Source organism: Nematolebias whitei, chromosome 10 (genome assembly GCF_014905685.2).
Source record: "Nematolebias whitei isolate Nwh7 chromosome 10, NemWhi1, whole genome shotgun sequence".
Taxonomy (NCBI): domain Eukaryota; kingdom Metazoa; phylum Chordata; class Actinopteri; order Cyprinodontiformes; family Rivulidae; genus Nematolebias; species Nematolebias whitei.
In genome coordinates this window covers 25,326,662-25,350,965 of record NC_056507.1, presented here as the reverse complement: position 1 = coordinate 25,350,965, position 24,304 = coordinate 25,326,662, and the positions used below count along the sequence as shown (strand labels likewise).

Here is a 24,304-nt window from a genome sequence, read left to right as displayed (position 1 = left end):
ATATATATATATATATATATATATATATATATATATATATATATATACACACACATCTGGGGGCCGAGATGGTGTAGAGGCAGGGCAGCCGGCTTGGGACCCGAAAGTCCCAGGTTCGATCCCCAGTCACTGCATATCACGTGGTGTCTCTGGGCAGCACACCTCATCCCCAAAATGCCCCCCGGGCGCTTTCAATAGCTGCCCACTGCACTGTGGATGGGTTAAATGCAGAGACTAATTTCGCCATTGTATGGAAACATACAGTGATGACATTGTGATGACATTATTATTATTATTATATATAGACAAGCTGCATCAATGTTAATTAATAAAATAAACAAAGCATTAAGTAATTATGTGGTTTGTTAATTTATTTTAGTGCTACAGTAACATCTATATCTATACAAACTCTTTTCAGATCTGTAATAATCTATTCATAACTGAACAACTAATGCCAAAGTTGTAGACGCCGCCCCCACCCCACCCCCACCCCCCAAAAAAACAACAACAACAAATCTCCTTTTGTTAAAAAGTGTTTTTTTAAAAACAGGACCAGTTTTGTTTTTCATTTTCACAACATACATTTAAACTAAAATCTTTTAGTTATTACGTCATCTTCTGATACACAGTCTCATGCAACAGTGAGACCTCACAAGATGTAGTGGGAGTGTGCTGCTTGTGGGACTCCAGTTTGTTTGTGGCTCCTCGGACTGAAGAAGTCCTTTGGATAAAGGACGAAACGTCTCAGTAAAAAAAGAAATCGTCCAGATGACCTGACTGAACATTGTTGCAAGATGTAGTAGCACTGAAAAATACTTTGCTCAGTATTTGTAAAACTGACAAAGTTAGTTGGAGATTGTCAATTAGTGGTGGTGGCCATCTTGAATTAAGTTAGCTGCAAAAGTTAATCAGTTGCAGATAAAACATCCGGTTTGAGAGTTTCATTAAAATCTGCCCAGTGGTTTACGGAGATATTGTGCTAACAAACTGGGTTGGCACCAACACATAATGCCAAAGTTTTAAGCAAATACTGTATGTTTCGCAGTGTGTAAAACTTAAAGTATGTTTTAGTTCTTCTTCTTTTACACCAAATTTTAACTCCTTATCGGTTAAACTTGAACAAATAAAGTCTGTTTTGTGTTGGTTAATGCTGATTAGCTGGTATTTATGTTTCACAGTTGTAGATGTTCATCTAATAATTACTTTCTGTGAGTTTCATTAAAATCCATCCAATGGCTCATAGAATATCTATTTATAAAATTTAGCTAAATCCCCCCCCCCCCACACACACACACACACACATACACAGAAAAAACATTATCATCCCTTGCCTTTAACAGCAGGTGATAAACAAAGGTAGTTTTTATGTAAGATAATAATTTGTTATTGAGTTTGAACTACAACTAGCGAGTCCTTTTTCCATCTGTGAATAAACTGAAGTGTTGTTTTGTTCCATATTTTGAGATGGAGCCTTTCTAATTATAAACCCTGGAGCGTTAGCTCATAACCGTCATTGGAAACTAAAGGTTTATATAAAAAGTACCTCATGGCTCATGGTCTTTGTTGTTGTTGTGTCTTTTTATTGTAGGCTCTCTAGTTCGAAATGAGACATGCGCTGTAGTTGAGAGGGTGGGAGAAAAAAAGGCTCTGACGTCAATGAAGCGTGACACGAGCCAAGCAAAAATCTTTTAGCAGTAACCTGGTAACAAGCATCACACACACACACACACACACACACACACACACATAGCACAGGGACATAATAAAACAATGAGATGCACTGAATGATGGACTCAAAGAGAACAACAAACAGTTTGTGGATTTAGTAGTATAAACTGAAGACTGAAAAAATGCTGGCAATTAAAGTTTGATTTCAATAACCAAAGTAATCAAACTTCAACATAATAATAGCAAACATTTGTTACCGTGTCCAAATGAAACGTACCTGAACTGTTTTATTAAACTGGAAACTGCAATTGAAGGCTGGTGACCTTTTTTCCCTTTAGAAACCCAGAGGAAAAGAAGTCCTTGTCCTACTAAAAAGGACATATTGAAACCCAGAACGTTGCTCTAAAGAGAACCACAGGAGGCAAAAGAAGACTTTTCTAAAGAAACTGCCATATCAGTGAAATAATATTTGGCTCTAATCTGAGCTCGGAGTAATAAAAATAACTTCAGCATTTAAACAACCACAAACAGAAGAATGTTTATTGTTTCTTCACACACATAAAATGAAAAGACGCCACTTCTGTGACAGAAGTGCATATTTAAAAGGTTTATAAGAGGTACTTCTGTGGTCAAATTGAACTTTTTCCTCTGTTTCACTGTAACTTTGGTTTGTTTTTATCTTGTTGAGCTGCACAATTCTGAGAAATCCAACTCGATGCTGTATGAACAGAGTACTTTTTTATCAAGCAACAGAACTAAACTGTAAACTGGCTACGATGTGAAATGAATAATTTGACACCTGAGGACACGCAGGAAGTAGGAAGTGGCCTTTTTATCACAACAAAAGAAGGAACAGGTAAAGAAATAAATCCTGGGATGGCTATGACGTTATATTATAACAAACTCACTAAGTGAAAATTGTTGGACAGGTTTTAAATTTATGTGGCAATAAGTGACAATCTACTATAATACAACAGCACTAAATTATTACAAATCATATTATTAATAAATAAATAAATAAGTGCTTGAAATAGGACATTATGCTTGGTCTGTATTACTGCGCGCTACAGACTCTCTTAAAAACACAAGACAGCTTCTATAACATTTGGAAGCTGTAGATAATTTAATAATAAAGGTAATATTCTGCAAATATTTTTGAAGTCCAATATTTAAATGACTAAAAAAGCTAATGATATATGTTCAAATTGAAAAACGTCAATACTTTCTGTAAAAAAAAAAAAAAAAAAAGTGTTTCTTATCTAAATCTTCCAAGTTCTTTGCAGCTGAATATAATGTTTTGTTTCTTTCTTTCTTGAAACAGTATTAAAGTTGCTCAAGAGTTGAAAGGCTGGTCATTATTTTTGTTGCTCGAGGTACAAATCTTCTCTTTAATAAAACGAACTGCAGGGACATCCCAGTTTAACCCATTAATTATGGACCTATGCAGAGCTAATATCTTGGAAAATAAACAATATGACATTCCATGCAGCAGATCTGTGGCAGCATATGTATTTAATAACTGAACAAATCAGCCATAAAAAAACAAACATTGAACTATAAAAATTATCGCCTACACCTGAAAGGTGGGCAGTATGTTTGTGCTTGTGTTGTCTGGATCTACTTCTGCACCTGAATCATTTTTAGAGACAACCCAATTCAAGATGGCTGCCACAGCTTATCAACCTTATCCAACACAAACATGTCTATAACACAGTCAGTTTTACAGAAATAAGTTAAAATTGGGCATAGTTTAGAGTGATCCTTAACACATGCACTGAGCACTAAAAAAATGTTCAAGAGCTTGGAATATCAAACAAGCGTGCAGTCATCTTCCAAATTTTAGCTAAATAGCTATAATATCTTTATTCCTCCTCATAACATGAGTAATATGCAAGGATTATGGAGCCTTTAAGTCTATAATACTATATGTTACATATATCATAACAATGCTGTTAAATAATATTAGACATAAGATTATTCTATGTTTATTCGGTTTTTAATTTATCCAACTTATCATAAAAAACACTGCAGAGAGCAAATTAAACATGCCTCTGTTTAAACTTTGTATGCGATCTTGACGTTTTCCAGTCCATCAAACTCTAGAAATAATAATTTCCTCCTATATTTACTTACACAAACAATGAATATGAATTACATTGTTTTTATTGACATTTACCGCAGAACTCCAGCTTGTGGAGAAATGAGATTGTATGCAAAAATAAATTTAATATAACTCCAATGAACCAGAGCAGCTCAAAAGCACACACAACTTTTCAGTAATATTAAAAAATGGGTAGATGGAAATTTTCGTATATATTGAAAAGCCCTGGAAAAAAAATCAACATCAGCCCAATAAATCTATGTCAACAGCAATGACATTTGATTTAGCTTAAAGGGGATATATCTCATCACTGCTGCTGTGGGCTCTGTGGTGAAACAAGGATGGTGACTGTGAAGATGAGAATAGGTGAGGAAGATGATACTCTTGGACAGCTAGACTGGATATTAAGATTTATAGAGACCTGACATTAAAGATATTTAACCCAATGTTCTAATAGAATCTCCTGAACACCAGCCACACTGAGCAACACAAGTTTTCTTCCTCTGCTCAGGCCATCAAAATTAAAAATGTTTATTCTGACTTTAACCAAACTCTAAATGCAATCTACAACTTGACCGATTGTTAATTTGATGACAGTCTTTCAACAGAATGTTGCACATGAATTAATACTTTGTAAAGTGGTTTGGGGCTGGATGTGCTAATTTAGCCAGTCATGTGATATGAAATGGTGTCACCTGCCGAAGACACGCAACGTTTCATTAGCTCTTTATTTCGAGGCCCAATTTACACATGATTGAGTAAAACACTTCACAATGCTTTTGTTGCCGTTTAGACAAGACCACAAAGATGATGAACCTGCTGTAGTTTGCATGTCAGGTCTATAGCTGGAGCTGTGTTTTGTGTATTGCATGTGCACAAACACTTCAGTCTCAAGTACGTGAACAGTTCCATCCAAAATGCCAACTACGAGATTGTTCATTTGGACTGACAACGAGGTTGGGTTACTGCTACGTATTACTTTATATTATAAATCTAAAATGATGCTGGGAAATGTAAACTGAAGACTGACCGCAATCGTAGTGCACATGTGCAAACACTTCTGCTTTCAGGTAAATTGTATTGTCTTGTACAGTAGTCCCTCGTTCCATGCTGATCGTGCGGCTCATCCATCAACCAGCTAATTGTGTCACGTCTAATCTTGTTTTGAAAAACCGCGATAGAGCGAGTCCGCGATACACAAACCAAAAAGTAGCGAAGGTCTACTGAATAACAATCCCTGGAGTATCAAAACTTTTGTTCTGAGACCTGGAGTTCAAAAGTTTCAGTGTCATTGAATTCAATCGCTGTTGTCATGTAGACAAACAGCCGAAACGCAAGAGAATTGTTCCCATTTCACTTAAAAACAGCATTGTGTAAACAGGGTTTAACTGGGCTTCTATTAATGACAGAATACTTGGTTTTGACAACTAAGAATAGACCTAAAGTACTTATTAGAAACAAAAACATAAATAGTTGGTGGATGAAAATGAGCAAAGAGTAAATGGTGGTTAAGGCAAATGTTGCAAGCAATGTTTGACTCTTAAAAGATTTTACTGGGATTTTGTGAACCACAAGTGCACATTTCACAAAACCTGATAGATATAAGCTTTTACAGCCAGCGTGTTTCCTGATCATAAAGCTGAAGAATCTGAAACTTTAGCAATGTAAATAAATTACAACCACAATGTGGAGAAGATTAAAAAAAAATAATGATGAGAAATAAAAACATACGTTTATCCAATTTTAACTTTTGCTTTTGTAAATCTAAACAATCGCTTCTCATCACAGGTGGGTGGTGAGTTTGGTCTTTTCAAAAAATGACAACTTGTTTCAATGGAAGTGATGTCAGCGTTACTGTCTGCAGCAGCCACGTCAGTTTCTTCTTCATAAATAGACAATGAAGATACAGTAAACTTCTGCAAAGACTCGGAAGCCCAGCACTGTCTGAAGATACAAAACTCAAGTCAAGAAACAAATATCCTACACTCAAAACGTGAACTAGTTTAGTATTCATAGGAAAAAATTTAGACAATTTATTTGATAAAAGCCACTCAGCAGGACAAATACAGAAGGTTAAATGATTAGAAATGTTGCATCTTGACTGCTGTGAAGGCATAACGTTTTAAACCAAGGTAAAATCTTACTAAATTAAAATAAATTAATTTGGCTGAAGTAGAATAACATATGATGCATCAATAAAAAATAAAAAAAAGATGAACTGCTCAATTCACATTAAATGCCAAACCTTATTTTGTTAACTATGTTCCATAAAACATGTCATCCTTTAAACACAAAAACACAAAGTTGATAAATCCATCTTATTCTAAAATCTAATACTTTGTAGTTTACTGTTATTTTAAGGCTTTTTGTAAAAGTGCAAATGGGATGGCAAATAGTAATCTGTGATAGAATATCTAATGCATCGTTAGATAATTGTTGGGTTTCAAAACAAATATTTTTAAATAATTGCATACAACTAATGCAATTGCTGACAACTGTTGGATAATTTCTTAGCAAGATATATGTTAACAAGTTAGAATAACTAAAGAAATAAATCATGAATGATCAGTTGTGGTAATCTGTGTTTCATACTTGCATTTTTGTTTAATAATCAAGAATTCATATTCATCAGCATAAATAAACTGCACACAGCAAAAACTACACAGGCCCCAGAGTGGACAGATCTGTCAAATATTTACAAAGTTGAAACTGTTTTGTACCATAAATATTTGATTGGAATTTTTGCCAATTAAAGAAGAGAATAAATTAAAAAGGGAACGGTCCATTTATTGATGCAACAATAACAAGGGATGACGAAATATAAAACAAATTAAGTTTTATCATAATTGATCAGCCGCAATCTGATTTGTTTGAATGTTTTTATCAAATCCCAACTGAGAATGTTTAGTTTTGTTAGAAAGTATAAAGCTGGTTTAATTGCACAACTGTACATCATTTGATGGAAAAGTGCAAGTTTAGTGTTTTCTGCTTCTTTTTTCCTTCTTTCTCTTAAATCCATTTTTCCAGCTCCCACTCAGCTCGTTCCCGAGCCTCCATTTCCAGTGGGCATGAGGATAATTGATCAATCATGCTAATTGAAGAGTCTGGACAGCTAGACCACCATAGCAGATGTGCCAATTTGCATTCATTAAGATTGAAATGAGCCCTAATCACTGCTCAGCCTTTGATTGACGAACATAAATATCTTCTGTCTGAAACTCGTGAAGCCTCAAGCTTTTCAACAGATTCATTCCATCACCGATAATAATGTTTGTTTTTCTCTGAGCTATACGCTACCTGAGATACACTCCAGAAGCACAGCATCTCTTCTAAGACATTGGTTTTGTTTTTTCCCTTTCTCCACGTCACTTAAAAAAAAGATACGGGAAGTGGATTGATTGAAATGACAACACCAGGCCTGACATTCAGTAACGGTCAACATTTACATATCTTATTATTACCGTTCGATTTCTAACAAAAGTTAGTTGTGACAATGAAATCAAACCTGATGGAAATAACCTGATAATTTTATGCTCATTTCATTTCCTCTCACTGAGCAGTCCTGTGAGACAGGGAGCACTCCTTCATAAAAACAGATTTTTTTTTTTCCCAGAGTCACATGAACAAAAGCCCACCTCCCTTTATTATGAAGATGATAAGCAGAATTTCCCTATGAATGACCTTAGGATGTTTACTTCCACAAACCAGCAGGGTAAAAGCATAAAAGGGTGCAGTGAAATGTCAAATCTTAGCATATAGCGGTCTAGTTCAGTCCAGTAATTTACAAAAGTATTTTACTGGGACTGTATTCAGAACATTGGGTTGAAACCTATTTGCAACCTAAATTGTACAATTAGGTGTTGCCTTAATGTTGATCCCATGTGCCTGCAAACTTGATTAATCTTAACCCGAACGAAGCACCTTAATTCTACTGAATTGCTCAAAGAGAGGACAGAAAGATGCCAAATTGTGCTTATGAAGTTACTACTTTGTTTCAGCCTCTCTCCTGGACACACAGGGTTCTTTCTGTTTGCAGCAGAACAGTGTGAGGCTATAGTGGAGCATTAACAAAATCTCATTAATTCCAAGCAGAAAGAGCAGTAAGACTAAATATTATTAGATTATTCTAATGGCTAACAGCAGTGTTTTCATTTGTGGCATCAACAGAATCCAACAAGTAATACAACAGAAATAAAAGACAATCAATTTTTAATTTTTAGTATTAAATATTATATCTACTTGCAAAATAGTGTAGGTTGAAGGTTCAGATGTTTTGAAATGGGGTTCTGTGGAAAGGTTATAAACGACTAGAATTAAATTAGTTGTAGATAGCATTTTAAATTATCTTTGTTGAAAGATATAAGTTACATTTTGACTGGATTGATGAGCTAAAGGCTAGTCTGAGCAGAGTCAATCAAGACCAAAGTGGATTGCTGTCATTTTAAAACATTTTCAGTCTCAAAAGTTTTGTTTCCATAAGCACTACTTTATAGACCTTTACAGTGCTGCCCGTTTTGCATTGCATGATTATTTACATAGTATTCTATGGTTACTGACACAAATGAAGGCATCAGCAGTTAGCTGTAGTACATCCTAAACAAATGACCTTTCTGCTGGAATACCTTTGTAATGCAAAACTATAAAACTGCATTTGCACTAACTGATAGAAAATATTTGAAATAAATAGGTAACCATTAGCTCGTCAATTTGTTGCAATTTAAAGTTAATGGACTTGTGTCTATACTGGCCTGTTAGACCTCAGTGCTGCATTTGACACAGTTGATCACAACATTCTACTACAGAGGCTTGAATATGATATTGAGATTACAGGAACAGCTATAAATTGGTTTAAATCATATCTATCTAATAGATTCCAATTTGTAAATGTAAATAATGAATCTTCATCATACACCAAAGTTAGTCATGGAGTTCCTCAGGGTTCAGTGCTTGGACCAATACTCTTTACTTTATATACTCAAGGATTCAAGGATTTTTTTATTGTCCTACTAGCTCACATTTGCATGTTTATAGTACGAAATTCGGACTCAGGTCCCAGATCAAGAAACCTAGCAGTTAACAACTAAATAAATGCAAAAGAGTATATATATATATAAATAAAGTTTTAAAAAAAAGCTACTTGGACTACAAGCATGTGACATAAAAACCTGGATGACCCATAATTTTCTGCTTTTAAACTCAGACAAGACAGAGGTTTTAGTTTTTGGACGTGAACATCTTAGGAATACATTTTTCAGTCTTTCAGCAACTCTAGATGGCATTAATCTGGCCTCCAGCTCTAATGTTAAAATCCTTAGTGTTATTTTCGATCAGGACATGCCTTTTATCCCCCACATTAAAAAGGTTACCAGAACTGTTTTTTTCCACCTGTGTAATATCGCTAAAATTAGAAACATGTCTAAAAATAATGCAGAAAAACTGGTTCATGTTTGTATAACGTCTAGACTGGACTATTGCAATGGTTTGTTGTCTGGGTGTCCAAAAACTTCTTTAAAAAGTCTTCAGTTAATCCAAAATGCTACTGCCAGTCTTATCTGGAGTTAGTAGGAGAGATCATATCTCTCCAGTTTTAGCTTCTCTCCACTGGCTCCCTGTCAAATTCAGAATTGAATTCAAAATTTTACTTCTAACCTGCAAAGCTCTCAACAACCTAGCTCCATCTTATACTCCAAATCTTGCTGTTCCATATTTTCCTAACAGAGCACTTTACTTGGGCGGTATGTGGTTGAGTAGTTAAAGCAGTCGTCCTCCAATGCAAGATTTGAAGGTTTGATTCCACCAGCAGTCAAATACCAAAGTGTCCTTGGGCAAGACACTGAACTCCTCATTGCCTCCCATGTGTGTCCCATTGGTGGATGAATGTGATAAAGCACTGAATAATCTTTGTATAGATATAGTAGAGTGCTGTATGAATGGGTAAATAAGGACACAGACTTGTAATATAAAGAACTTTAAGGAACTTGATAAGATAGAAAGATGCTATACAAGTACAATCCATTTACCATTTACTCTCAGACTGCAGGTTTACTTCTGGTTCCTAGAGTTTCCAAAAGCAGAACGGGAGGAAGATCTTTCAGTTATCAGGCTCCTCTCTTGTGGAACCAACTTCCAGCTTATGTCTGTGAGGTTGACAGATTGTCCGGTTTTAAGATGGGCTGAAGACTTTCCTTTTTGATAAATCCTATAGTTAGGGTTGGCTTGTTATGCTGCCATCAACAGTTTCCTGCGGGATCAATAAAGTTCTATCTTATCTTATAGGCTTAGACTACTTGAGGACAAATTGATCTCATTTCATAAAATGAATTATTAAATTTGAAGTTTTCATTTGATATTATTTCTATCTTAGCATGTGATTCTTGACCTGCCATTGTGTATCTGTTCCTCCTTCCTGTTCCTCTCAAACTCAGAAGGTCAAAGCAGATGACCGCTTGTCCCGAGCCTGGTTCTGCTGGAGGTTTCTTCTTCATGAGGGAGTTTTTCCTTTCCACTGTTGCCTTTATGCTTACTCAGGATGAGAGTCTGCGACAAAGTTAAGACTCAAAGCAGTCTGCTCCTCAGATAAATAATGTTATTAACTTACTTTTTATCTATATGAATGTTTCTGTTTAGTGCCCTGAGATGACTTCTGTTGTGGCTTGGTGCTGTATAAATACACTTTATTGAATTTAATTGAAAACTGACACTTTTTAAAGTGCCATCTACAGCAGGTAAGATGTTGTTTGACCTTTTCACAGAACCAAGTTTAAAAAAATCTGAATTCAATTATTACGACTTAAACTCACTAATAAGGCTTTGTTTGATGTGTATAACGAGAGATTATCTACCATAGCACATCGTTTGCCTGGTGTGTTGGTAAGGTTAACCCATACAGAGACACACAACCTCACTCACAAACACACAGGAGAAAAATCTGAACCTACTGCTCAGCTTTGGATTGCGAGCCAAATTTGAGACAAAGTCCACGGCCCTCCACTGGGTTATCAAACTGAGGCCAAGGCATGCATCCATCTGTGGAAAACATGGAGACTGTTCTCCCACACTGCACAGCTCAGCCTGTATCTACAGATGGTACTACTGAGCAGGAATGTGACATTTGATTTAGTTTCTATCATGGACAAAACTCACCAGTGAGAAAAGTGGGAGAAGATTTTTTTCTTTTGCATCCTAAACTAGAAAAAATGAGCACTTGGTTGTTTGAAGGGATCAGATTGGTTTAATGCAATTTAAAAATTTAGATAAGTGTCCAATGTAAGTTTCCCCATGTGAGGCCTATTTCACAAGATAAACGAGGAATGGGTGGATTGTTCCCGTCATGATGCGTGCATCAGTTGAGGAAAGGTCATCATAAGAGGCAAGTGTTAATCTTTTTTTTTTAATGATTATTTTGTAGCTACTCCAACTTATGAATGATCTAAGATACAAACTTACATAAGTGATACAAGCCAAATGAATAGTGGAAATGTGTGAGGGTGGTGTGAAGTGAACAAGGTTGGTGGCTTCAGGTCTGCTTTGTTTCTCAATTTTGACCTCATCCAGCTGGCAGAGTTGAGTTATGCATTTTTTTTATGTTGTTTGAGTGAGCAGGGGACATCAGTGGTCTGTTTTCTCTTTTCATAGAGAGGGGCAGCTCCTTTGAGAGCTGCCAGCCATGAATGAAAAATCAACTTGAAATCACTGGTGCAAAATCAAGCATGATGTAGATTCTACATCATGTGGGTCACAAAACCATACAAAGGAGGACCACAAGAAAAAAATCTGGCATGTATATTTTATAAAATAAAGTTTAATTTTCTAAAAATTTTATATTAAACATTTTTAATCACAGGATCTGCTTTTAAAGCTTCCCCTTTAAATATGGGCATCAACTGTATTCTCTTAGCAAAATAACTCGTGAATCAAAAAAACACATTTCAACAAAACTCTCAGAAAATCATACTTGGAAGTACATCTACAACTGATTACTCTTTGGGGTCAAACCAATTCAAGATAACTGCCATTAGAAGACACAAACATGGCTACAACTCTTGTCAGTTTTGCAGATGTTGAGCTAAAACATGGGGCAGCAGAAGATGACAATCAGCCCTAACACAAACTCCAAGCACTGACAGATAATGCAAGCTCTTTGGTAAAACGTTGGCATGCAAGGCAGCAGCTAATATGCATTCCTTCAAGGAATGTTAGTTTTGTTCTTCTCGTTAAAAATGTTTGTACTTGTTTGACATTCCTGTTATTTACATGCACTGTTTTTCTGAGGTCTATTCACAGCATTTCTTGGATTTGAAGGATGTGGCTATATCTTTTTAACTTGTGTATTTTTAAGTAGTCCATTTTTAATGTAAGCCCTTCTCACAAATGCCCTTAAGCTTGGTCTGAGACATCTTCATGTTTTGGTATAATTTATCGAAGGACAAAAGTGGCATGAAGGGTTGAATCAACCTGCTGCTGTTACGCCTCTATCACTACCTTCTTCAAGCAATACAGTATACGAAAGCATAAGCCAGGATCGCAGAATATGAGCTGGCCACAGGAATTAAAATGAGGATGTCCAATGCACAGTTTATATGTAGGGCTCTACTTCTGAGTTATACACAAACCCTTGTTTAGTTTCGCTTCACTTATGAAAGTACTTATCTTTTTTTAAATGTGGCAAGCTCAGTTGGTGATTTATAAACATTAAAAGGCAGCTAAACGACAACTCTTTCTGGGACTACTGCAAAACTGTTTTTTAAAAAAGCAATTTGAGGTAAACTTGTATAATTATCTTGCTGCAGAAACCATACTCTTTTGCCTTTCAGCTGTTTTTTCCAAACACTGATGTTTCTAGAACTTTTTGCTTGTTAGTAAAGTGTTTGATTCCCTCTTTAGGTGGAAAAACTCAGATGCCTTAAAGTGCAATACAAGTCCAAAACATAGCTTCACCACCATGTCCTGGAACAACACTGTCCTGGTTGAGGACAAAAACTATATTCTAAAAAGAAAAATCAAATGTGCACTGTGTGCATATAGATACAAAGGGAATACAAATATTTGCAAAATAAGACATTGTAATCAGGAATACTTCATTTAGCAGAACGTAATAAAACAGTTAGTGGAATGAGCTGGTGGATAGGCAGTAAATAACCTTATCACTCTGAAGAAGGCTTCCATAGTCCTAGCAAAAACAACTTTGTGGTCACTGTTATGTAAGGGATGTATTCATATATCTTTTATGCAGGTGAGCCCCTGCTCTGCTTTGAGAGCCCCTGATGGAGGAGTTACTGCATGAGGATGCCAGAACACTCTTCTGCAGCTCCGCCAAGCAGGTAATTCACAAGCAGAGGCAGCATAAATAAAAGATAATGGGCTGCAGCTGACTCCTTTATGCTGCATGCAATTTCACTAATTCCTCCATGTGAAAGTCTTTTCAAAAGAACAGATTCTTGACGTTTTTCCCAATCCCGCCCATCTTAAACTCTTAAACTCTTAACTGTGCAGCAGCAATAAAAAAAAAATTTAAACAAAACTGCACGTGTTGTGGGCAGGTGGCTGTAAAAACAGGGATGGAGCAGTTCGCTTAGTCTGTATGAAAGTGCCTTGCTCTATAATCTGAGTGCATCTGAAATAATAGCAATAAAGATTAATGGGTAATTTCATGCTTAGTGTGACGCCTTCATCAATAGGCATTAACATACATTGTGTTTGCTTTCATGTAGTCAGAATGAAGACATCGGCCCCTTGAAGCATAGCTTGAATGAGGCGAGAAACCACACTTGTGCCAGTGCAAGATGTTTGGAACAGGATGCACTCATAATCGTTCTTGCTCACTTCGGCTTTTTACACATTTGGCTGACAAATTGTACGCTAGTATAACAAGTGGCATACTCATTCGCTATAGCTACTGGGCAATCGGAGCATCACAAACTCTCAGTGTTTTAAAGGGTGTTGTAGAATGTTCTTTTAACTGAAAATGCTGCAGCACTAAGTGTGCAACAGTCCAACTCATGGTCCTTAAAAATGTGGGATATCTTTGGGAAACACCGGTGGTCAGCTCTGTTGGTCAGCATTGACTGCATGCATGCTTGTGCAGATAGGTTGTTCATGTCGGTTGGTGCACACAAGAGAAGTTGAACTTATCAGGGAGCGCAGACCTCCTGTGCCCTATCTACATGGAGACTAGAAGGAAATTGTTACTTCTTCCTTTCCTGTCCATTCACTCTTCCAGTATTTACAAGCTGGCTAGGTGGCAAAAAAAAGTGTATTTTATAGTTAAGATCCCAGCACCGAAATAATTAATGTAGCTTATGTCTAATAAATTTGGTCATACAGTAGGTCTGTTTTATGTAATAAATCATAAAGAAGGAAAAGCAAAGCTCACTCACCTCCACAATGTCAGAGTTGGTTCTGCTCTCATGGGGCTCGTTGTACTCTGTGTATTTTAGCAACACTTTGTCCATGTCTGTGCTGGCATACTGGAACAGTTTGTTAGAGCTGTTGAAAATGATGAGGGCTATCTCACAGTCGCACAGTACGCTCAGCTCGTAGGCCTTTTTCATCAAACCGAATTTCCTCTTTGTGAAGGTAACCTGGAACACAAAGAAACAAAACCATCCATCATGGAAGAAAATGGTTTGGCTAATTGAAATTGAGAGCAGCACGGCAGAGCTGTGGTTAGAAATGTCGTCTCTCAGTGAGAAGGTCGCAAAGTGGGATTTGCATGTTCTCCCCATGCTTCAATGGGTTTCCTCTCACAAACTAAAAGCTTGCATGTTAGGTTATTGGTAACTGTAAATTGTTCCTAGTTGTGTGTGAGTGTGAATGGTTGTTTGTCTTGTTTGTCTCTATGTGGCCATATAATGGACTTGGGACCTGTCCATGGGGTACTTTGTCTCTTGCACATTGATGGCTTGGGATAGGCACCAGCTCTCTGTGACTCTGAAAGTAAAAAAGGGTGGATGGATGGATGGACGGACTGAAGGACAGACGGACGGACGGAATTGAAAATCAAAGTTAAATGAACAAAAGTACATGCATGTGAAATCTGAGCAGTTTATAATTGTAATTTGGCTTTTTTTTTTTTTACAGAAACGAGCAAGTATTAGACAGTAGAAGTAAATGTGTGCTTTTCAGCTAAATTAAAACCACTGCATGAAAATTGAATGAATTGTTTTAAAACAATCTTAAAAAGTAACAATAGTACAAAAAATCCCATAAAAGACCAACAGCTGTCTATGTGACATTGTTTGTGACATTACTAATTTTTTAATTGAATGAATATGTGAACCTCAGGAAAATGTGATAGCTGGCCAAGCTAAAGGTAATTTAAACAACTTTAAACATAAGTAGATGTTGCAGATCACATTACCAACTTGCTTTGTGTAAAAGATTTATAAATTATTGTAAATGGAGTGAAAAAATAGATTATAATGCAAGTAATCCAAATTTTTCACGAAATTATACTGAGGGATGTTTAAATCTACAGCAGCAATGCTGCTGTGAACAAGCTGACAAAAACACAACTCCCCCATCTTTTAGTATGATTGTAATAACATGGCATGTCTGAAATGTCTAGTTATCAGGACAGAGGTCAGGGTAAGAGGCACTATCAGCGAGCTGAGTCAGAGCTTTGGCAGAATCAGGGGTCCATATATTATTGTAGCCCCTGACTCCATGTACGGAAAGCTATCACTGTGGACCAGCATAAAGCCATGTAACGTGAGCCCTCAGATGGGACTTCAGGTCATACATCACTCCAGTCGTAACGCAACCCTCTCTGCAAAGTGACTTTCTGTCCTGCATCTCTGCAGCTCTGTCCCTGTGGTTACTGTGGACCTGTTCACACATCATTATGTTACTGTGCCGCCTTACAGTAATGCTACATTAATTTCTCCAACCAACTACAATTTATAAAGGGAGGGGAATAGAAATATGTTTGTTTTTTCTTTAGGTTTTGAAACAGAAGAATGTGTTTATGTTGAACAAAGTTACTTTATTTCCACTGAGCGTAATTGGCATCTTTCTGAATGTGTCATTTAAAGTGTAAATTGTGCATTCTAACTGTGTAGGTCTAAGTGCTTTTTCGGATTTAGCGAACTACTAAAAGAGGAGTCGAGCAGATGCGATGGCTTTGTTCAACTGTAACTGGCCACAGCTTGCAGCTTTACCCTCATTTTGACAGGTGTAACACTGTATAATCCTATGTGCTGCATAGTGTGTGGAACTGCACATTCTGCGGAGTCAATCCAGCTGTGATAAATGAATTTAAAATTTTCCACACTACAGGTAATTACAAAAGACCATTATGCCTGCTTTGGACATGGAAGACTCTATTCAATGCACCAATTAACAACGCACATTCTAAAATGATTTTTTTTTTCTCAACAAAACAAAACTAAGCATTTTACTCTGATCATTTTCCCCAAGAAGAAACACAGCATGGGGGAAGTCAAGAGGATACACGTGGGCACTCAAATGACTGTCTATCTACTGTTGCTCTCACCAGATTCTAGCTTCCTCTGAGTCAAAATCAGAGCTGCCCATTTCTCTTTCACCTGTTTGCAATTTTGTTTGTTTGTCTAACCAACTGGAAAACGTAGACTGCCATGAGGGGGAAACGATTAACAAATTGTATGCTCTTTAGCAGATGAATGAGGCCGTTAAGCCATGGAGATGTCACCTTTCAGCAGGAAGCTCGAGATGAGACGCTGAGTGAGGACTTTGTTCCACCTGGATGCATGTCAAAGTGCTGAGTGCAAGGTTGCTGACCCAGGTACCGCTTCATTTCAACCCCAGCAGCAGCAGCTATTATGAGGTGTGGTCCTTCACGTTACAAAATAAAACTATCCTATACTAGCACAGTGAGTTTACTTTGCACTTGTTTGCTTATTTTTCTGTTGTACATTTTGAAAAGTTGGCTTTTTGGTTGAAGTCATGACAAAAAAATCAAAAGCTCAGCGCACAAACAAATATAACCTCCATCCACCCCCTTCTTGCCTTAAAATGACTGGTGCAACAGTGGAAAACCACAGACATCCTTGAGGTCAAGTGGGAGGTTTACTGGTAACGCTTTCTTACAGTTCACCAAGTCAAAGATACCCACAAAGGCACTCACTGTGGTTTAAACATTTTTTGAGTCACCAGTATAGTGAAATGTGGTACATATGTCGTCTAGCTCCCTGTCTAATTCATGTAATTCACAGATCACTTGTGCCGTGGATCTTAAATCAATTGTTAAATGTGCAAAAAAGGAAATGATCCACACTTTTATATTTCATTTTCAACCTCCTCCAGGTTCTTCAAAGTGCTTTACACTGTTTCTTATTTGCCCACTCAAACACCCTATTCATATATTCAATTCAATTCAATTCAAAAATACTTTATTAATCCCAAAGTATATATTGTTTCCTAATACATAATTGAACTCAACTGCATTGCATTTTTGCTCTCACGCATATATTGATAAGTATATTGGAGAGAGTGGTATGGGAACTGGGAATCACATTTCTGATCATCCTATTGAAAGACAATAACTGATCCACACAGCACTATAATAACATACAGTAAACTGGAGTGATTCCAACTTCAGGTCATTATCACAGCTCACACAAGCCGGTGACTGTAGCGGCATTTCATTTAAACTGCACAAGGCTGAAACTCTCGCAGTAACAAGATAAGGTGGCACTTCCGCTCTCAATTTACACATTTTTGCATTTCCACCGTCTTCCCAAGTTTGCCATTGCTACAACCTACCAATGAAGAGCTTTAATTGAGTTTTAAGTTTTGTTTTTTTAATGTGCAGATTTATTTTGCTGTTGTAGGACTTCAGTATGGTTTTTCTGTTGATGCAAAATGGGGAAAAAGCAGCAGTTAAGCATTTGCCATCTTCATCCAACCTGACTTTGAGGACTTGTCTTTTTTACTTGGAAAAAATATAGCTTGGCATTTGTAATTTTCTGCAAATAATGATGGATTGATGGATGGATGGATGGATGGATGGATGGATGGATGGATGGATGGACGGACGAACGGACGGACAGACAAATGAGGATGGATGGATGGATGGATGGATGGATGGATGGATGGATGGATGGATGGATGGATGGATGGATGGATGGATGGACAGACAGATGGGGATGGATGGATGGATGGATGGATGGATGGATGGATGGATGGATGGATGGATGGACGGACGAACGCATGGATGGATGGATGGATGGACGGACGAACGCATGGATGGATGAATGAATTGACAAATGGATGGAAGAATGAATGGACAAATTAATGGATGGATGGATGGATGGATGGATGGATAGGTGGCTGAGGCTGAGTGGTTAGAGCAGTCGTCCTGCAATGCAAGAGTTGGGGGTTCGAATCCACCAGTAGTCACATGCTGAAGTGTCCCTGGGCAAGACACTGAACCCCTCATTGCCTCTGATGTGTGTCCCGTCAGTGTATGAATGTGATCTAAAGCACTGATTAGTCACATTAGAATGATTTGTTCTATTAGCTTTGTAGAGATCTAGTAGAGTGCTGTATGAATGGGTAAATGAGGCACAGATTGTAATTTAAAGCGCTTTGAGTATCTTGAAATAAGATAGAAAGGTGCTATATATAAGTACAGTCCATTTACTATGGATGGATGGATGGATGGATGGACAGACGGATGGACGGACAGATGGATGGACAGACAGATGGGGATAATAAACGGACGGACGGACGGACGGACGGATGGATGGATGGATGGACGAATGAATGGACGGACAGACGGATAGATGGATGGACAGACAGATGGGGATGATAGACGGATGGATGGATGGATGGATGGATGGATGGATGGATGGATGGATGGATGGATGGATGGATGGATGGATGGATGGATGGATGGATGATGGATAAATGGATAGATGGACAGAAGGATGGACAGATTGGGATAGATGGATGGACGGATGAATGGATGGATATTGTTTGCTTTTTTGCTGTAAAACAAAAAAGCTAACTTAACCTTACCTTTAACCTAATTCAAAACTGTCTAGATTTTTTTAAGCAGCATATGTTTTAAGAAACCCGGACACACACACACACATTCACACCGAGTTGTTGAGTCAGTCAAACGGTCTATCAATGTCTATCCCCAGGCAGGTCTGTCAAGCTGACAAACAAGACATCTGGGTCTGAGAGTGCAGCTGTGATTGGGGCATGGCAGGAGATGCCTGATTCACTAACACCTACAGAGCGGGTTGAGGAGCTAGCAGCCTTATTAGAACCTCATGTCACCTTTAACGGGCCCGATGGCAAACAAGAAAGAAGCTTGAGAGACATGGAGATATGGCACCAGCTGGCAGGGTGACCCCGGCCCTGTGGCTGCTGCCCTGGCTCTGCAGTGCCAGAGTGTGCAGGCTTGGGAGACAAGCCAGGGACATCACGACTGTCTGCATGGATCAGCTCTCTGTGGGAGAGAGGACAGCCTCAGGATCCTCATGTGGACAAGTCAAGGCTGAGGGGCCTCAACCGGAGGGTGGTATTAACCTTGACACCTACAGTAGCCATGACAATTCCAGTTTACTAAAGAGGATAACATGACCAAATCAACCAAATGTAAAAAAAAAATCATATAAATTTCAATATTTAGAAACTAAACTGGCATCATTTGAAAATAACTCAAATTGTTTTGTTAATCAAAAACTGACAGTACAATGTGTTGCATAGACAAAACTGTATAATTTAAAAAAACGGCATCTTATCAGTAAAAAACTAAAACGGAGCAATTAATTAGTCTGCCTATTAGAAAACAAATATTGACGTATTTACATTTCTTTTTTAACTTGTCACAGAGAAAAAATATAATAAAAAAATTTGCTCTATACATACTGTACCTCTCCATGTACAAATCGACTCAAACTGATGGTTTACTTTTGGAAGAAGCTTTATGAAACCAACGCAAATCATCCTAAACAAGGTTAAAGTTGCACCTGTTCGTCATATCTGACAGTTTTCTCTGTTCTTTCTATCTATCAACATTTCCTCTAACTGTCAAACAAATAAAAACCGCCACCTGAACTGTTGGGAATGAGTGAAAGCTCAAAATCAAGAGGTATGCACTGTGCTCCTCCCTTGAGAGCGAGCGAGAGAAAGCTACTTTAAATGTGCCAACAGGCATCTGACTTTCCAGAGGAAAAATCCAAAATGAGCCACAGCAAGGGCAGGCAACCCTCCACCCAGCAGCAAAATCATCAAACTTTTAATGACTTGGACAATTACCCTCAGTGAGCCTGCTTAATGGCATCCAGAGGACATCACTGCTCACTAGGCTTCAGCAGCATCTACACTAACTAACAAGACTAATGTGTGTCCTGGACTGTCCCATATTATTACTGATCCAGACAATTTGGGTGTTCTAGAGGGTGGAAGGCCCTGGATATTAACACTTCCAACCACTGGCCCTGTTAGTCCATTCACTATGTATGGAAAGCATCGAATTGCTATGTTATCTTGTATGTTGTGCAGCTTTGAGTGGCTAAGGTGCCCATAAAGCCTGTGTGATAAGAATAACATCATCCAAAGGTTGTAACAGAACTTCTCCTCCTATAGACCTTTACTCAAACACAGAAACTATAATAGAAGCATGTAAATTTCTGCAAAAATGCAAAGTTGTTGAGCATTCATTTGCAAAAAGACATAATTGACTTGTTAGGAAGAATGACCTGAGCATGGTGGAGTCGGCGTGTGATGATTGTGTATGTGTGTCTCCAAAGATAAATCTGTTTTTATAAAATAGGTAAATCAGGAAAACTTTTACGTTGTGTTTGGTTGTTATTTACATTCATTAGCAATCAGTGATAAAGTCTAAATGATAATGACTGTTAACGTGACGTGCGACTCTCACTTATTTATTTGTTTTTTTATTTATACCTTTATTTTACCAGGAAGAAATCCATTGAGATCATCAATCTCTTTTACAAGGATGTCCTGGATTATGCAGGGCATTGGCTCAGGAACAATTCAATTTATTTATATAGCACCAAGTCACAACAGAAGTCATCTCAGGGTACTGAACAGAACCAGCTCTTTGTAGTCATATAATTAGCACGACAGCACCTCTGCTACCTTCATGTCTTATTATGAACCCATCCACAAGGCCAAATCATAAAAATAATATGTATATATATATATATATATATATATAATGTGAACAAAATTGTCAAAGCCACAGATTATACATGCAAAAAAGAATAATTCAACAAAAATATATCTGCAAAATCCACTGTCTATATTTTACTTTGCACTCAAGTTCTGATTAAGTGTGCTATTGCAAACCTAATCAGCCCACTCTAAAAGGTTAATAGTCCTCTTACAACACTTGCGATAATACAAAAGAACCCTTGTCCTTAAATGATACACTGTATACAATGCAGTAGTTATAGTGCTATTGTATGTACTAGAGTAATACTTTATAATTAGCCTACTTAAGGACTTCTTTCATTCAAAATGCTGGAGCATTGAAAGTTAACAGCAAAGTGGCACAAAGGTTTAAACTGTTTCCAGACAATAAGAACCATATGCAAATGACTTTTCCCTCTAGGTTAGGAGCATGCCCCAGGGAGATGGCACTGTGTGCTTTATGGCCCACAGGAAAAAAAAAAGGGACAGAACGATACATACACATACATTGCTTAATACCAAAGCTTTATTTTAGCACAGCAGCCTATTGTCACAGCAGACTTTCAGCTGAGCCAGCTAAAATTAACAAATTGGAAGCCGAAATGCCTGCATTGTGCTGATTATACAGTGAGACGTTTAAAATCTGATGAAAACACAAGACTTCTGGAACACATTAATAAAAGCAAACTTTCACCTTCTCTGCAGATTCCTCTTTTAGGAGCATTTATGTGAAACAACGTTTTCTTCACTGCCTAAATATTCAACTTTTTTTTTTTTAAAGAGCAGTTGATCTGAATAGTTAATTGGCTTCTACAACAATCAGACAGCACGCTTTGTTGTAAAATTATCTCGTTCCAATTATTTGTCAAGTTAAAGGTCTGTATAAAGTGTAGGGTCCATGAGGACGTTCTCCTCTCCCACTTGCTCTATTTAGATTCCAGCTAAAGCCAGGTGCTATCTTGATAATTGGGCCACACTGGGTTTTTTGTTTCCGTTTTTGACTGAACCGCTTGTCTCATATTAACAGAAAACATGGTCAGACATACATGCAAACTGAATCTTAACTTGTAAAAATATTGTTGTGACCTCTAGTTAAATGAGCTCTATTTATAAACAGGAAACCCATGCATCTTTTTGGTAGAATTCATAAAAAAAGTACTTGTGCTTCTTTAATTAAGCTCTATAATCAAAAGAAGCTAAAAGCATACATAAACACAGTCTTCCTGCTATAGATATCCACATCTGTTAATCTTGTCGCAAACACACCCGTGTTGTTTTGTGCAGTGTTTTGCTGTTATGGATTTTATATTTATCATAAGCAGACGGATGGAATTTCACCATTCTCCTTCTTTGCGGCTTCCAAGATCCAGTGTAGCCAAGACGAAGACGAGTGCTGTGCATCCTTCTGACCCACCCTGCAAATGAGAGGGTGCTGTCCTGCAGTGGCTGCACCTAATTACTCTCCAACAGCTGCAAACATGTAGGGCTACAGCGAAGGGGCCCAAGCCGCATAGCCAGGCTCGGGGACAAGCCCTGCAGTGTGAGCAGGCGACAGGCAGGCTCGCTGTGCTTCGTGCAACCCACAGATCCCTCCTATGCCACGAGCCCCCCCACTGCAGCCCAGTGCTCCTGCTGCCTCATCAAGTTCTCCAGAAGAAATTGCAGGGTGGCGGGGGGAATCAAGTCTGTAAATACGACCGCACTGACAACAAAATGTCACGGTCCTTGTGTTCAGCTGGCTGGGACTTTGGGGAGGGAGGTATGTCTGTTTAGATGCATGCACACTGTGACAGCTGCCGTACTCTCTGGTCCAAGGCAGGAAGACGGATGAAAAATGTAACTCTCAGACAAGCAAGTGAAGATACAGAAATAGTGTTGAACAAGTTATGAAAATATACCCAAGTAGTGACTTTTTTTTAGCATACTTTGAAAATCTATCTAAACTTCATTTTAACTTTTTCCCTACTAAAATGAAAAATAAAAGAATTTGCCATTATTGTTTCTCCTGTCTCAAATATTTATTGACTGAAATGTTTGACTACTCTTTCATACAAAATTTAAATAGTTATATTTGAGGGGGTTTTATTTGTTCAGTTTTAAAATCTACCTAACTATATAAGAAATTACTTGTTTTTTTACTTGGCTTTTACATTGAACTCATTATCTATTTTTTAAGTGTTTCTTGATAATTGCGTTTATGTGTTGAACGTCCCAATCTACGGTTTGAGAAAAATATCTCATTATCAAAAACATTTCTATAAAAGGCACGGTGGATCAGTTGGTAGAGCTGCTGCTTCTCAGTGATAAGGTCGCTGGATCTAATCCTGGCCAGGGGCCTTTATGGTGGAGTTTGCATGTTCACTCCATTAGGGATGCACGATATTATCGGCACGGTATCAGCCGATATTTGCATTAAAGTTCAATATCGGACATCGGCCATTCCATTAAAATAACTCGCCGATATAAAAGGCGCTGTTTATAGCTGCAGCGGCAGCACAACGTGAAGACGTTGCAGCGGCAGCACAACGTGAAGACGTTGCAGCGGCAGCACAACGTGATGACGTTGCAACGGCAGCTCAACGCAATGACGTCGCATGCATCTACCCGATCTCACGACGGAGAAAGGAAAATTCTAAATGTCGGCGGTGTGGAAGTTTTATTTTTCATTCGTGAGGATGTCGGATTCTGAAGATTTATGGACTACATTGAGCCTCGCTACAACGTCCCCAGTCAGAGATATTTTTCCAACGTAATGTTACTCAAGTTACAAGCCGTCATTTCCGACGTCAATGAGAAGCTAATAGCCGATAGCATGACTTGTCGGATGAGTTTTACCATAGATATTTGGATGTCGTGTTAGCCCCATTAGCATGATTAAGTCTTACCGCACAATGGGTAGACAAAAACTTTAAAAAGGCTGTCCTTCATGCACTGCAGTGCAGAGGATCCCACACTGCAGCTAGGAACCTGGAACAAGCCTCCACAAGTGAGACAGCATCGCAGGTGACTAATGCTAATAAATAACATTTAACACTTTTCATTTAATATAAGTTAAAGTGCTATGCATATCATATGACTGTTACTGAATATATGTCACCAGCTCTTACAACTGTTGCACAATTTTTGTAGCAAATAAGCCTAAATAAGAGGGATATGTTCGGACAAAGGAACGTATATAAAATATCGGTATCGGTATCGGCCAAATAAGTTTTAACATATAGGCATATTGGATATCAGCCAAAAATCCAATATTGTGCATCCCTACACTCCATGCATGCGTGGGTTTTCCCCGTATACTCCAGTTTCCTCCCACTGACCAAAAACATGCATGTTAGACTGGATGGATGGATGGATGGATGGATGGATGGATGGATGGATGGATGG

General features: G+C 37.9%; 1 protein-coding gene across 8 annotated transcripts in view; it reads right to left on the bottom strand.

Annotated features, from left to right (window-relative positions):
* mef2aa (myocyte enhancer factor 2aa) overlaps window positions 1–24,304 on the bottom strand; it is an 82,155-nt gene that overhangs the window by 32,259 nt on the left and 25,592 nt on the right. For all 8 annotated transcript variants that reach the window (XM_037683501.1, XM_037683504.1, XM_037683506.1 and 5 more), the window contains exon 3: window positions 14,146–14,349. In XM_037683501.1, the coding sequence (XP_037539429.1) occupies window positions 14,146–14,349 (204 nt within the window). The remainder of the gene's footprint in view (window positions 1–14,145; window positions 14,350–24,304) is intronic.